This window comes from Camelus dromedarius, chromosome 29, assembly GCF_036321535.1.
Source record: "Camelus dromedarius isolate mCamDro1 chromosome 29, mCamDro1.pat, whole genome shotgun sequence".
NCBI lineage: Eukaryota > Metazoa > Chordata > Mammalia > Artiodactyla > Camelidae > Camelus > Camelus dromedarius.
Genome location: NC_087464.1, coordinates 17,306,362 through 17,323,161, shown reverse-complemented (window position 1 = coordinate 17,323,161; position 16,800 = coordinate 17,306,362). Strand labels below are relative to the sequence as shown.

At 43.0% G+C, this 16,800-nt stretch overlaps 1 protein-coding gene and 1 non-coding gene across 10 annotated transcripts in view; both read right to left on the bottom strand.

Annotated features, from left to right (window-relative positions):
• The window catches only part of ZNF592 (zinc finger protein 592), a 48,485-nt gene that overhangs the window by 6,832 nt on the left and 24,853 nt on the right, over positions 1-16,800 (bottom strand). For 8 of the 9 annotated variants that reach the window (XM_064480613.1, XM_064480615.1, XM_064480616.1 and 5 more), the window contains 3 exons: positions 12,370-14,632; positions 5,691-5,869; positions 237-413 (listed from right to left, as the gene is read on the bottom strand). In XM_064480613.1, the coding sequence (XP_064336683.1) occupies positions 237-413; positions 5,691-5,869; positions 12,370-14,613 (2,600 nt within the window). In that variant the 5' untranslated portion in view covers positions 14,614-14,632. Of the gene's footprint in view, positions 1-236; positions 414-5,690; positions 5,870-12,369; positions 14,633-15,578; positions 15,657-16,800 lie in introns of all 9 variants that reach the window. The other variant, XM_064480614.1, reaches the window with a different exon arrangement.
• Positions 16,722-16,795, bottom strand: TRNAV-AAC (transfer RNA valine (anticodon AAC)). The gene has a single exon. It is a non-coding gene; the product is annotated as a tRNA-Val (tRNA).

The window sequence follows — 16,800 nt, the reverse complement described above, 5'->3', positions numbered from 1 at the left end:
GGTAACCAAGGCTCTGTTGGCAGAACCACATGGCTCCTCCATCCTATCTCTGATCACTCTGAACCAGGGTCAGGCTCAGGAAAGCACTACTCTGAGCCAAGGTGGATACTCTTCAGTGGACTCCAGGCATCTCTGCCACTAGCCCAGGCTCCCCAGCCCATCCCAATGCTCCCCATACAGCACCCAGGCTAATCAGCTACACCCCACAGGCCTGCTGGCCATGGAGCTGCACTCACTGGGAGGGTCGGTGGGGCTGAGTGGGATGCTGGGTGGCGCTGTGGTCCGCAGTGCTACTGGCAGTCTTGAAGGCCATGGGGCAGAATGCACATTTGTGGAAAACCTGGCAGTGTCGCTCTTGGATGTGGCTTTTCAGCAAGGCCAAGGTCAAGTGGACGACCCCACAATGGATGCACCTGGATGACAGAGGTGGGGCGGGGGGTGCAGGGAGGAAGTATGCATGTCAGACCCAAAAGTAGTGTTGGAAAAGAAGAGATGGAAGACAGGAACAGAGCCATCTTCCTCTTCCTCTTCCTCTCAGTCTTCCATTCTCCACACCTACAACCCAAGAACCTACTTGCTGCCATGTGGCACAATGCAGTCATGGGGGTTCCCCAAGCCTAAGACCACATCTGGTAGAAAAGTGGAGCGAAAGCTTCCTCTCCTCTCACTGGTTGGAGAATATTCTGCAAACCAAAAACCTGAGCCTAGCCAAGAGAAGTTGATAGGAGTGGGAGAGGGAGGGAAATGGTTCAAAAATGACATAAACGGTATCTAGTTAAGTGTGATAAAACTGCAGGTGTCCGAGAGGAATTTCAGAAGGAGACTATAGAAAGCCTGTGCCTTCACACAAGCTGGTACTGAATAGGCAGGGACTGCCACTTAATAAAATGTACAGTTAAAAAATGCTATGCTCGTCATAAACTACAATTAAAAAAAAAAAAACAGCCCTAAAAGCCCAGGAAGAAATGTCTAGAGCAGCACTGTCCAATGGAACTTGCCGTGATGATGGAAATGTTGTATACTGTACTGTCCATGTGACTATTTAAATTTAAATTAATAAAATAAAATGGCCAGTTACGCTGGCTACAGTTCAAGTGCTCAACAGCCACATGTGCCTGATACCATTCTGGAATGTGTAGCTCATAAGTATTCTAGTGTCTCCTTGGTGGGACTATGGATAACTTTTTAATTTCCTTTTTCCCTACCAATTTGTATTTTCTGAGTTTTGTTTACTGAACATATCATTTTTATAATGTATGAACTGTCTTAAATAATTTTTCCAAAATTGAGGCCATGTTGGGCTCTTCTTTCAACTTTGAAATATCTCTATAAATATTGCATTTCCTTTCTTCAGTATCAGAGAATAATGTGACCTTTTTCCAGGCCAGCCTGCATTCATCCAGGTTCCTAGACCCTCATGTGTTTAGTCTTTCCCCCTGCCTATAAACACACACAGGTCTCCCCAGGTGAGAAAACACCTTCCCTGCTCCCAGCTATTCCTCTTGAGGTAACATTTATCTTCCTTTTGTTGTAGTACTGCTTGCTCCTATAACCTTGACATCCCAGTAGGCACCAGAAGAGAGGCTATTTCTTTACTGAAAGAAAGGACATCCCTTCACTTAAGAATTCTTTGACTCCCAAATATAACCCTTCATTTCAATATATTAACCCATTTTTCACAACCCATATAAATCATCACAGAATCTTGACCAACCCTTTTTGGTTTACTGCTTTTTATGTGTGTTGGGGGTGGGGTGGTAAGAACCATCTTGTGCAAACTCAGTTAGCAATGAGAAGTCCACAGAACCAGAAAGCTGTTTGCAACTAATGCCAATGAGCATTCATTACCGAATGTGTGTACGTGTGTTAAAGTTTCTATACAAACTACTTACATTTAATTATATTTTCTTTTCTCTCCTGCTAAACAAAATAGACACCAACTTCTAGCATATGAAGTACTTCCATACCATAGGGTATTATGAGGAAAAAAAAAAAATCCACATGTTTCCGAATTCATCCAAAGTGGCCAAGTATACCTGATGTGTGGAAAGAATCTCTTAAGTGGATTTATTTGTGCAGTTTGACCAAATTCCTACAGGACCAATATAAATGCGACTGGAAATCCATTCTATTTACCCAGTAGACATTCTTGGAAAAAACCTCATGGAAAGTAAGAACACAAAGGGGTAAAAGAACACATGCCAAGTAGCCTCAGTGAAAGACTGAATCAAGCAGGGTTTACAAACTGATGAAAAAATGTCAGAAGAGAAATCCAACCCTATGACAAAATTCTTTACCAACTACTTAAGAGAAAAAGAGAAATCAAAGAACCATAAGCCGTAAAGTATATAAAGTTTTAAAAAAGATAAAGAGCAGTAAAATATTTAGCTTTGCCAATAATCACAAATTATAAGAAAATAACATATTATTAAAAACAGTCTAAATTTGCTCCCTTATGTCATCATTTGTCACTCTCCAAAGAGCAGAATATAAAATTCTAAAAATATAATATTGTAGAACTCCATAGTAGAGTACAATGAAATGGAACATAGGTACCTTCTGAAAATTTATTTTAAAATATTAATACCCACAGAATGGGAGAAAATATTTGCAAATCATATATCTAACAGAGGATTTGTATCCAGAATATATAAATAACTTTTACAACTCAACAAAAAATGACAAATAACACAATTTTTAAATGGGTAAAAGATCTCAACAGATATTTCTCAAAAAAAAAAAAAAATATATATATATATACACACACAAATGGCCAATAAGCACAGGAAGATATGCTTGACATTATTATCTATCGGGGAAATGCAAATCAAAACCATAATGAGATATCACTTTACACCCACTGCGATGGCTATAATCAAAAGTCAGACAAAAACAAATTTTGGCAAGGATGTAAAGAAATCAAAACTCTCACACACTACTGGTAGGAATATAAATACAGCATAGCCATTTTGGAAAACAGTTCCTCAATTTGACTCAGCTTATTTCCTCCTAAGTATATATTTAAAAGAACTGAAAACATATGTCACACAATAACTTGTACATGAATATTCATTATCAACATTATTCATAACAGCCAAAGGGTAAAAACACCCAAACGTCAATCAACTGATGAATGGATAAACAAAATATGGTACATCCATACAACAGAATATCATTCAGCCATAAAAAGGAATGAAATACTAACACATGCTACCACATGGATGAATCTTGAAAACACTATGCTCAGATCACATAGAATATGATTCCATTTATATGATATGTTCGAAAGAGTCAAATCTATGAGATAGAAAGTAAATTGGTAGTTGCTTAGGGCTGGGTGCTGGGAGGGCTGTAAACACAGGGCTTCTTTTTGGGTGATGAAAATACTCTAAAATTGATTGTGGTAACTAACTGTACAACTCTGTGAATATAGTAAAACTCAATGGGTTTTTATGACACTTTAAATGGGTTAATAGTATGGTACTTGAATTACATATGAATAAAGCTGTTATAAAAATACATGTATTATTAGTTAAAATTTTAAGTATAATGGACACTGTATTAGTGTGCATATCTTCTGAATTCAACCATTGATTATTGAAGATTTTAATGTTAATATCTTCAGTAATCCCTCTAGCTGAATCATAATACTTTTTTGTCTGAACTTTCTTACAAAAAGGCTTGATAAACTAAATTCTTTTTCAGACATTAGGTTTCTTTTTCCTCTTGCAGAAGAAAGTAAAACGTTTAATTAAAAGACACAAAATGCTATTAATTTATCTGTTATTAAAAATTTCTTGGATTTAAGATTCAAATATAAAAATTAAAGTGTTAACTACATTGCTATTGGATTTGATCTTGAAACAAGCAGCATATGCTTAAGTCAAAGTTAGAAAGGTGTTTTCAAATGTTACAAGATACTGCAAAAACACATGTTCAGGTGTTTGGTTTAAAAAGGTAGCCAGCGATGCTGCCAAACACTGCTCTTCTGCAACATTGTGGCAAGAGCTTTGCATAACCCTATCTCTGGACTGTTTTGTTTCCTACACACTTTTGCTTCTCCATTCTTCATAATGTGCAAAGAAAATAGTCTACATTTGGAAATGCTTATACCAAGATAGAAACCTGGGAGTGATCACTAACCGCCCCCACCCTCACCCCCGTATACAAGCTATCATTCAAGACGTAACGCTGCTACTTCCTAAATCTCTCTCGAATTTAATTAATTTCTCTTCTCTCCACCCCATAGCTATGCCACAGCTGAATCCCTCAGTGTCTCATCTGAACTATCACATGTGCCACTCAACCAGTGTCTAGTCTCCCTCCTCTCTAATATAATGGCAGCTTCCCAGGATGATCTTTCTAAAACACAGATCTAGCTGGATCACTCTCCTGCTGCAAATCTTTCTGTAGCTCCCCACTGTCCACTGGACAAAGTCCAAATGTCTGCCAAGAAATACAAGATCCTGCGTGGCCTGGCCTCTACCAACTCCCTTAGTCTCATTTCTCACCCTCCCCGCCACCCCACCCCCCACCCCCCTGCCCCATTCATCCTGACCTACATCTATGGAAGTGCTTATCATTCTGGCAATCCCTTTGTGTGTGTGCTGGTATCCCTGGCCTATAGCCTTGCCAGGTATACTCTCCCCCTTTCTTCTACTAAAAATCTCCTAATATCTCCTCTGTGAAGCTTTCCTGACCATTCCTCATCTAAGGGACTTACCACTCTGAATCATAATTACTTGTGTGCATATGTTTTTAACTTATCAGACCGAATCCCCCTTGAAGGCAGGAGCTGGTTCTTAATCATCTTTGTATCCTGAGTGTCTGGCACAATGCTAAAGACAATAGTAAGTACTCAAAAAAAGTTTACTAAATGAACTAAATCAATATTTTTTTTAAATACCAAAAAGAAGAAAACTTGAGTAAATTTGCGCAAAATTAATCTTCGGAAGTGAAAGTGATCAAGTAAAACATCAGAAGATGCAGAAACTCCCAAGCAAGTAAACCAGGGAAGACCATCTGATTGGGTCCACGTGAAACTGCAGACCAATGGGTTTTGGAGGGAGTGTTTGCCCTCATTTTGATCTTTTTCCTGAAAATGACTTCTTACTTATATTTGTTTGACGCAGTGGAGAAGATTCAGTTTAAAATAGAGTTTTCTTGGTTTTATTATGAAGCTGATCATTTTTTCCGTTCTCAGGTTTTACTTCCTTCTCACAAACTGACAAAAGCTAATCAACACAAAGACACTAGAGTCCTTTGAATTGGGCATCTTGCAGCTCCACTTGTTAATAAAAATTGAGAACACTTGGAAGTACTGAAATTTGCAAATTTATTATTGAAACAGTACTTTAAAATTAGTATGCCAAACATAATAACCTTGTGAGCAAATTTATATACTTTAAAAAAAGACAGTGAATGTCATGTATATACTAATCTCCCCCAAACTTTCCCCTTTAAAGCTATTTTTTTTAATGTTTAATTGTTTAACTCCTTATTCTTCTTCCCCTTACTCTTGTTCCCTACAAAATAAAAAATGTCTGTACACATATCAATCAACATTCTTGTCTTATTAGGCTGGAGCCCAGACCGCTTAAGACCAAAACTCAGTTTTATAAATGAGTTCTGGCCCAGAAAAAGCAGCAGCCACTAGGCAAGCTCAGGACAGCCAGCCAGGCAGCACCCACCTGTAGCCCACTTTGCGGGCATAGTGCAGGCAATTCTCCTTTACGTGGGTCTGGAAGTAGGCAGAGCGACAGAGGGCTCCACACTCCGGACAACAGTAGGGGGACTTGTGGGCGTGGATCCGCTGGTGGGCACAGAAACTGCACTGGTTGGGCAGCAGCATCTGGCACACTTGGCAAGTCTAGGAAAGAACACCAAGAAAGCAGTTCACGCAGGAGCTGCAGGCCTGCAGCTCTGCAGCTGGAGCCATCTGGCTTTCCTAGGACATAGGTCAGAACAACCTCCTCCCCCAACCATCCTCTCTTCCAACTCTCCTGTGATACTTGGGACACCCCCAGGCCTCAGTAAGTGTTGACACTGACACCCAAGCTAGCCTTGCTTCTCACTTTATTAATCAGAGACAGATCTGACTGTTTTCCCAAAGATTAGCCCTGCACCTAGGACTGTGAGTGCTTCTTTCCTCTGGCTTAGCAGAGGAGCAAGCTTTCCTTTCCAGAGGCCCAAGGCACTTACTGAATCCTAAGGCTTCACTACACTGCCAGACTCACCAGGGCCTCTCCCCTAGCCCAGCAGAGTCCTACTCAATACCTTTAGTCAGATGGCTCAGGGACTTCCAAAGCAGACGGGAGCCTACCCTGGTTAATACTCCGAAGCTCCAAGGCAGCCTGACTGAGTTTCCATACCCTCAGCCCTGTTTGCCCATTCTGGGGGACGCCCAGATCCACAAGTGAACACACACACCCACAGAAAAGGGCAGAAGAGGCAGCAGCTCCTTTGTTCTCAGCCCCAGAAGAGAAGCAGAGGATAACAAGTCCTACAGGCTGACTCGCCGAAGCCCTCTAACGGCGGGAGTCCAGACGGCCCAGAGGGGGAGGCCAGAGACTGAGCTGGTGTATGCGCCTGGGGAGGCCCTTCTTAGTAAAAAGGGACAACTGGACTACTCACTGAGAGGCCAGTGACCTGGGGTCAGAGGAGTGGTCAGAGGGATAAGGTGTTAGGAAGGACAGGAAAAGACCTCTGCTTTAATCAGCAATATCCAGAATGTGGGGCCTCTACAGGACAAACAATCCAGTTTTTTTCAACAAAAAACTTACAAGGGGAAAAAAAAAAAAGATAAAGAGGGAAGAGGAATTCACAGATTAAAGACATTTAAAAGAAATTTTCAATAATTGCAATGTATAGCCCTTATTTATATCCTGATTCAAGCAAGCCAAGTGTAAAAAGAAATGAGACAATCAGGTATTTGAACACTAACTTAATGATGACAATATTGAAACAGCTGACACTTGATATTAAGACTTGACGAGGAGTTATTATTCATTTTGAGATGAAATGATATTATGTCTGTGTTTTTGGAGGAAAAAAGTTCATCTTTCAGATAAGCATACTGAAATATAACAGACACTATAGTGCTGGGATTTGTTTAAAAATAATCTACTAAGGGACAGATGGGTAAGAAAATAGACGAAACAAGATGGGCCACTGAGTTGGTAACTGTTAAAAGAGAGTTCAATATACTGTTCTTTCCACTTTTATATATCTTTGGGACATTCCATAATAAAAAGTTTTGTTGTTGTGGCTTTTAGTCTTGCTGTAGGTGCAGAACAGTAGATAAGTACACCACCTTTTGTGTAATAAAGGAGGGAATAATCACACACACACACACACACACACACACACACACACACACACTTGCTTACACTTGCCAAAAAGGAGCAATGGAGCAATAAACCAAAGTAAATAAAAATGGTTACCTATGGGGGAGGAGGAGGGTGAAAAGGTGAACAGGGTGAAAAGGACAGGGATGGAAGCAAGACTTTTCTAAATGTACCTTGTTATATAATTTTAACTTTGGAATCACATAAGTGTTTTACATAATTTAAAATATGTATATAAAATTAAGCTAAATAAACAAAAGCATTCCCTGAAAATGAAAAAAACAGAAACAACCTATGTATCAAGTTGGTGACATAACTATGTGGAGAAAAAATGATTCCCAGTGACTTTTAAAACACAGTATTTTGACTTATACATCCTTAATATGATATATTCTAAGGACAAGAAGAACAGCAAGTAAACCCTCAACTTTATGAAGTTGTCCTAATGTTTCAAGTAATATTGGTTTTGATATTTTGAAATGTGTGTCTATGGGGTGTGTGTGTGTGTGTGTGTGTGTGTGTGTGTGTGTGCGTAGTAGGAAAATCTTAGGAATCAAGATTTTCAGCACAAAATCAATCACATTAAAACTATAATCTTGTATTTGAACACCACTATAAACACATGATCTTCCATTCCTCTTGTTAAAAATTTGTATTTCTTAGCTCTGGTGACTGAAAAGGCCTAGAAACAGATATATCCAGTAGAATAAGTATGTCTGGTGCCAGAATGTTCTCTCTAAATATCATTCCTCACAAGAAATGTACCCAGGATATCTTGTTGGGGCTCAAAGTAATTTCTCAAGGCTTAATAAGTTCATGTCAAAAAGACATAGGAGCCAGCTTGAGGGGGCTCCCACTGACCAAAGATGGGATAATTTGAGCATCAAAAAGAATGACTGAATACATAAACATACTGAATATATAGAAACCAATTATAACACCAACACTAAAAATAACAGAGGAAGTCCCCTCATACCCATTAGGGATGGCTACAGAAAATAACAAATGTTGGTGAGAAGGTAGAGAAATTGGAACCCCTGTGAACTATTGATGGGAATGTAAAATAGAATAGCTGGTGTGGAAAATAGTATGGGGGTTCCTCAAAAAATTAAAAATAGAATTACTGTATGATCCAGCAATTCTACTTCTAGGTACATACCCAAAAGAATTGATATTGTACAACATGGGGAATATAGCCAATATTTTACAATACATATAAATGGAGTTTAACCGTTAAAAATTGTGAATCACTATATTGTGCACCTGTAACTAATATTACATAATATTGTACAGCAACCATATTTAATAAAATAAAATATTTGATCACACAAAGAATTGAAAGCAGGGTCTTGAAAAGATATTTGTACACCATGTTCATAGCAGCATTACTCATAATACAACTGGAAGCAACCCAACTGTCCATCAATGAATGAATGGATAAACAAAATGTAGTGTATACAATAATAGAATATTATTCAGCCTTAAAAAGAAAAGAAATTCTGTCAAAGGCTGAGATATACATGAACCTTGAGGACATTATACTAAATGAAATGAGCCGGTCAAGAAGAGAAAACTACTGTATCATTCCATTTATGTGAGGTACCTAGAATAGTTAAATTCATAGAAACAGAAACTAGAGTGGTGGTTGCCAGGGAAAGGGGGAGGGAAGAATAGGGAGTTATTATTTAATGGGTTTAGAGTTTCAGTTTTGCAAGATGAAAAGAGTTCTGGAAATTGATTGCACAACAATATGAATGTACTTAATGCTATTAAACTGTACACTTAAAAAATGGTTAAGATGGTAAACTTTATGTTATGAGTATTTTACCACAGTTTTAAAAAATAATAGAGGAGGTACGCTCAAAACACTATTTAAGATTGTTAGGGCATTGGCTCTTTTGCCTTCCAAGATGGCCTGCACTCTATCTCTGGAGTGTGTATCTACTTTTACTTTAAACTAAACACACACTTCTCGGTCTCTCCCTCTTGCCTTTCTGAGATGGCCCGCATTCTCCCTATGGAATGTGTATCCTCTAAGCCGTTCTCCCTTCTGAGTGAGATAGACCGCACTCTGTCTATGGAGTGTGTATCTCTCTAAATACACTTGCTTTCACTTTACAGAAAAGAAAAAAAAAAAAAAGATTGTTAGGGCATTAACTTACTACTCTGAAAACTGTAAACTAAGGGAAACAAATTTATCCCATTTTCCAACATTAAACTGTATTTCAGGGTAACCTAATAGCCCCCATGGAAAAGGGAAAGATATTTTATACAGAATTCCAGCTAATAAGTGAGAAAGATATAATAAAATTTAAAACACCCTCCTGCAACTCCTAATAAAATTACAAGCAGCAATTACTAGTGGATACTAAAATCATCAGGTAAAAGCTAGGAAACTTTATAAGGAAGGGATCAGAACATCACCAATATAAACTCACTGATCAAGTTTAGCATCATTAAAACCGAGACAATCAAGCACTTTGTGCCTCCCTGAAGTCATGAATTATGAAGAACACAGTATTCCCATTCATCAAGATTGAATCTGAATCTAATCAAGTCTTTATTGCTAATTTCTAGTCTTCAGACAAAATATGGGGTATAGAAGAGCAAACTGATTACAGGAGGAAGCAATCAGTCAAACCCAAAATTATCCTGAGATTCTCCGGAAGCAGTCAAATCCAGAATTGTCCTGAAAAATTCTAAGGACATATGACCTAGTTTCTTCAACAAATCAGTGACGTGGGGGAAAAGGATCGGTGAAGTAGGAAGAGGTACAATTCTAGATTGAGAAATTTAAAAGCTATAACAAGCAAACACAACATGTGGTCCATGTTTGGATCCGGATTCAAAACAAGCTCAACTATAAAGAGACAATTTTGACATGAAGGGAAATTTTGAATATGGACTTAAATTAGATAATATTAAGGAATTGTTATTAATTTTGTTAGGTGTAATAATGACGTTACAGTTAAATAAAAGCTTAAGAACAAGAAGAAATAGTCTCTGTCTGCTGACATCTGCCCAAGAAAGTGGCTTGGAATGCGAGGGGAAGGACCCCTCCAGCCACTGCAGAGGGAGGCATATCCTGTTCAGACTCCCAGGAAGAAGTCAAAGGCCCTGATGTGCCATCCTGCAGTCCCTCCCCTAGGGTGGAGCCCAATCTCACCCCATCTGTCCACTGCCTGCCCTAAGAGGGCTTGAAGCCTGGGTACCATCTCGGGAAATCCAAAGCCAACAGCCATCAAGGCTAGATTTTGATCCCAGAAGTCAAGCCTTATCCTTTCCCTGAGACTCTGAGGCCAAATTTATTGGCAGATTTTTGAGGGAATTGAGCTGGACTGAGAGGACCCTGACAGCCTTCCTGGGTACTCCCTCTCTTTCTCTCTGGAGGGTCCTCTTGTCCAGCTCCCACTAGAGGAGAATGAAACTGAGAATATGCAGGATAAGAAGGTGCTGGTCTGGGATCCTACACCTAGACCTCAGCCTGCTCGGTTTTTAAAAAAGAGGGTGAAGAACAGAGTGGTGCAGGTACCACACCTCCACTGGCAGTGGTTCTGATCACATGACCCAGAAGAAGTGATCCTGCCCAAGGCAACGATGCTGGTACAGCAAGAATACCTGAAGCCCCTGAGGAAAGGGCCTGGGGGCCACACTGTACCTGACTCATCAGAAAGAAAATGCAAACCAAACAGAGAAGGTGAAAATGAGAGGCAACAGCGACTTACGGCACCATGCTGGCCCTTTCTGGGGGCTGCCCACCAAATTCCACCTTCTGTCTCTACCCTAACACTCCAAACAACTTCCTGGTCCTCAAACTACCTTGCACTTTCCCATAGCTTTGCTCCCTATACCTGGAACAACCCTTATCCCTCGACCTTGCAGTTTCAACTCAAATGTCACGTCCACACAGCACCTTCCCTATGCCTGGAACCACGATGAATTAGTCCCTCTGAAGAATTCTACACAACCTTGTTTACAAGGCTGTTTTAGCCCCAGTCTTAGCCTGCCACACACTGTAGCTGCCCGGGTGGGAAGCCCTGCCCACACCAAACCATCATGAGCTCCTGGAAGAATGGTGCGACTCCCTCCTAGGGCATCCCTGCACTTGACACAGCCTCCATGCCCACACTGGGCACTCGGAACATGTGTGCAGAGCTCATCAAGACACCAACAGGTAAGCGGGCCGCTGTGAACTGAAGTTAAAAGAGCTGTTTTGCTTTCCTTCCAGGCCTCTGTGGCCCTAGCTTAGGGAGGCTCAGTGAGGGGGTGGGCTTGGCTAAGTCGTGAAGAGAGCCACCTGGAGAAGGAGGCAAAGAGCCTTCTGGAGGCCTGCTTCTTCAATCACTGACACAGAGGGTGCCAAAGGGTATATGCCCTCACACACACACACACACACAAACACACACACACACCCTCAACAAGCATAACCAAGAATCTGAACAAGACATAAGCGCAGTTGTTTTCTGAAGAGGCCCCAAAGCCTTTGCCTCGGGGCTGACACGTCCTTGTAGTCTCCTTCCTTCCACATCAGCCCTGCCGCCCGCCCTGTTACAGTTCCCCTGCAAAAACAGCTGTGTCCACTCTGGAGCACAACAACTTGGTAAAGACAGGGTTCTTAGAAGCAGAGGCTGAAACGCAGGGCAGCGATGCACCTACCTCTGCCCCCAAGTCCTCTGGGCACATGCATGGACTGTGCTGACAGCTGCCAAGGACCAGGGGATGTCCAGCAGAGACCTAGCCCAGGCCCGACAATGGGTCCTGACAGCCCACTGGAGTGGGCGCAGAGTGTCCATATACACTCGTTAGATCTTCAGGGTCTCCCCTCAGTTGTGGGCAGGATGCTTTCATCAACACCAAACACTATACATCCAGGCGGGTCGCTAACCATCAAGCCAGATTCCTCTTCTAAGACTCTTAAGATGCCACCACTGCCCCCATATCAATGAGCTCTTCTCTCCATGCCCAGTCATGGAACCCGTGTGAACCAGGGGCCTGACACCTATCACAGGGAGGGTCTGCTTACCAGCCCCTCGGTTTCCTCCGTCATCCTCTGGAAATGTGCAGCCATAGCCATGTAGTCACGCATCTGCTTGTGACATTCGAGACACTTGACACTGTGCCGGATGAGCCTCACAGGGTCTGGGTAGAGTGGCAAAGCTGGAAGGGGAGGGCTGGCACTGCTCAAAGCAAGGCCATGTTTGGGGGAGGAGGGTGGGGCCGGGGCTGCTGGTGCCGGGGAGTTCACAGGGGCCGACACAAACATTTGGTCCGCAGAGATGGGCTTCACGAGCAGCTGGGAGCACTGCATGACGAGCCCCTTGCTCTTGTGGTCACGGGCGTGCCGGAGCAGGCTGCACTTGTTGAAGAAGAGCAGCGTCTGGGAGCACAGTGTGCACAGCACCTCGATGTGGACGCTCCGCCGGCCGTAGTGCTGGCTGAGGCTCTTCTCTAAGGCAAACGCATCCCCGCACTCCAGGCAACAGTACCCACTGGCCGGCACGTGGATCCTGCTGTCAGCAGGCGGGCTGAGATTTGGCGCATAGAGGGGCACGGGGTTGGAGCTGTGGAGGACCTTGTTGAAGACCTCCACAACCAGGGGGGCGGCCTTTTTCACCTGGTGGACCAGGGGCACCGACATCTGTGTGAGCTGTGGCTGGCTCCGCCGCTGCGCTGAGGACTTGGCCGTCACTGAGGCGGCGACGCTGTGGGGGACCAGATTCAGGTTGGCCAGGTGCACAGCTTTGGGCAGGAGGTTGGCAGGGGCCAGAGTGGATGTCTGCAGTGCTGTGCTCTGCTGCTGCTTCTTGCCCATCTGTGAGCCTGAGGCAGCCCCCTTAGGGCCACGGGACCCAGAGCTGCAGCAGGAAGACGAAGATTCACTGGCTTTCGTCACGCTCTCATCCCCTTTTCTGTCACCCTGGGGGCTCCCTGAATTTGCGCCCACCTCAGGAAAGTGCTCCGCCACAGGCACGGCAGTGACCTCGTCCTCTGGCACCTCGCTTGGAGCCTCAGTGATGGTACTTCCTAGAGGTGACCCGACAGGGGACTTACAGGGATCGTCAGGGTCTGGCAGGATCCTTGTGACAGTCCGTTTGATTTCCCCTGATGATGTCTTAATGGTTTTGATTCTGACTTTGGGTATTGCTGGTGGGGAGCTGGCAGCCACAGAAGGGGAGCCTTTGCTGCTACTGTCACTGCAGATGCTCCGAGGGCTGTCTGATGGCTTGATACTTTTTCTAGTGGCCTCCAGAGGGCTCCGGGGACTCTTTGGTGACTTGGGCATTTTGGGGCTGCCTTTGGAGCCCTCTTTAGTGGGCCCTGAGGGATCCTTTGTGTGGCTGGGCTGATCCTCCTTTGTGACACTGGCTACTCGTTTGGCCTGCAGGGCCACCAAGGCTGCAACACAAGAGGACAGCTTGGAATGAGCTGGCTTCAGACGCTGCCTCGGGGGGACTGACGAGCAGGTACCGAGCTCCGCGGCAAGCCCCTTAGGCTCTCCGATACTGTTGCCGGGGTGGCTGTTGAACTCCAAAGCGTCCCCAAAGAATCGACTGGCATCCAGCTCCTTGTGAGGTTCCACTGCCTTCTGCCCACCTCGCTCGTGCTCCTGCTGACTCCCCAAGGGCAGGGGCTCCGGCTTGGGTTCTTTCTTACAAAAGTGATCAAACATATGCAGCTCTGGGACTGGAAACTTAGTCAGAGCCTCCAGGACAGGGCCCCCCACAGGCCCACACCCAGGAGGGGGTGAGAAATAACTGTCAGAGTGCTTGGGCTTTATCCCGAACCCATTATCTTTGATGGTATCCTCGGGTTCTGGGCTGGAGATTGGGCTGAACTGGTTAAAAGTTGGTAACGGCTCTGACTTGGAAGGTTCCAGCTTGCCAGGGAAACTCCTGGTACTATCTCCATTCATGAAAGTGGAATCAAACTTCCCACAGTTGTGGCCCAGGTTGTGGGGATCTGGAGGCAGGTCCGAGCCCCGGAATCCATTGTGTAGCAGGCTGGGAGCAATGTGATCCTTCTCCGCTTCAAATGACTCCTGGCGGCTGGTGTTCTTGACAATGACACTCACGGCCGGCACATCTGAGGCTGATCCTGAGTGAGACAAGGACACACTCTCATCCATACACATGCCTGGAGGTTTGAGGGGACTCTCATTCTCCTCACTGGGGGTCTGGATGGCCTCCTTGGCATCAAGGCTGGTGGGGTCTGGGATATCAAAGGCAGCCAGAAGGTCATCAAAATCTGGAGTTTTCATATCCCCCATGGCTGAACGCTGGCAAGGGCTATAACGGAAACAGAGAACAGAATCAGTGATCACCAGAACCCCACTGGGCTCCATCCAGCATCATCTTCCATCGCATACCCATCACGCTCACACACACGCAGCCAGCACGCCCATGCACAAACCCCTGCATAAACCCCTGCACTATGGCAAGTCACACACCTGAGTTTTACCCCAACAGGTTTCCAAAATGCTGGGGACATTGGGGGAGGAGTGGAAAGAAAAGTTAATATGTAGTGACAAGCCTGTCTGGCAGGCCCTAAACACCAATACCTGGAAATTTCTGGTTGGTTGCACAGCCAAAAAGAGGGTACACTCATACCACACCCTCATACTCCCTCAATTTCTCAGGGAATATCACTGCTCATGATTATAAGCACCAGCAAAAAACCAACCACTCAGCCCTTCAAAAAGAAGAAGAAGAAGAAGAAAAAAAAGCATGGCTCAGCACCTTCTTTCTTTAGAAAACTTCTGATTCATATGAGTCTTGGCTATAACTTCTGATAATTTACCGTTAGTAAGTAATCCTTAACTTTGTATAACTTGGCTTTTTGCCACATGAATTCACTCAGATCCAAAATGATTTACTACTGCCAGAATTTAAGCTGTCTCATAAGCAAACTCTAGCAAATTATATCAGCCCCTAGGTATTTTTTTTCTCTAATCAGTATCTGCTTGATTCCTTAATTTTCACCCCAAATCTGTTATTGGTTGGTGAATGGACCACTAAACCTGAGGGACAGGGTGACTCTCAAAGAAGCACACAGTTATCAATCTGGCTAGACAACAGTTCTAGAGAAGCCCTAAATTTTATTTTAACTTAATACACAAAGAAAAGAATATCCACCCATTTCCTTCATGATCTGGAGAAGCAGAGCTACAAAACTACTGCAGCAATGGAAATCCAAGGCCCTAGGAAAGAGGTCTTCCAGTAGGAAATTACTAACCTTAGGAAAGAGGCCTTCCATTAGGAAATTACTAAAACACTCACACTTAGATGAAACATGACGCTGGCTGGCTCAAACCTGCAGGAAAGAGGAAGAAAAATCCCACTATCTCCCTTGTTCTGCCCATATCCTGCATCACTTCAGCATCCCAGAGCCTTCCTTACTCCCATATTTCCTACGTGTTCATACTGAAACCTTTACGGATGTAGACTGATACAACTCTTATAGAAAGCAGTACAGTAGCTGCACAGAACCAGAAAAGGAGCAAATCCTTGGGTCCAGGAATCCCACTGCCAGAAATTTATCCTAAGAACAAAATTTCCCAAAAGCTATATGCAAGTGTACAGCACTGGGGAACGGTGCACGGGGTAGCTCAGTGGTAGAGCACATGACTAGCATGCATGAAGTCCTGGGTTCAATCTCCATATCTCCATTAAAAAAAAAATCTATACAACCTTGACTTTTTTTTTTGAAGTGTACAGCATTATTAAAACAACACAAAAAGGACAGACACACACACAGAGAGAATCTAAATGTCTTAGAACAGGGAATGGTTAAATAATTAATAGACTATTATGTAGTTATTAAAAATACCAATTATGAAATCTACATTGCAACATGGAAAATTACTTACAGTGTTAAGTTTAAAAAAAATACAAAAATGTTGTCAGGCTGTAGCAATGTAAAACTAAGTATACATTTGAGCCAAGATTAAAAGAGAAAATTAATTATGCAGAGTGGTAGAATTACTGGCGGATTATTTTTTCATAACTTTTTTTTTGTGCTGATAGATTATTTTTATAAGTTTAAAAAGGGAAAAAAAAGAAAAAAAAAAAACCACTTAGAACCACAGGGGAGCATTTGGCATGGCAGAAGTATATCTGTTACCACCCCATGGGATCAACACAGGCTTGTAGGTTTGGTTTCTTGTCCCACCCCACCAAGCCCCAGTAAAACACATCTATCTGCCTGCTTAAGAGTTCCCACAGAAAATGAAATAGACTCTCCATTGGTAAGAATCTAATTATGGTAGAGATAACAATGAAGTGAAATACTAATTATCTTTTTTCTTTTTTTTTCTTTACTTTTTTTTCTTTTTAATAGGGGGAGGTAATTAGGTTTATTTTTTACTTATTTATTTAATGGAGGCACTGGGAATTGAACCCAGCACCTCATGCATGTTAGGCATGTACTCTACCTACTGAGCTATACCCTCCCCCCT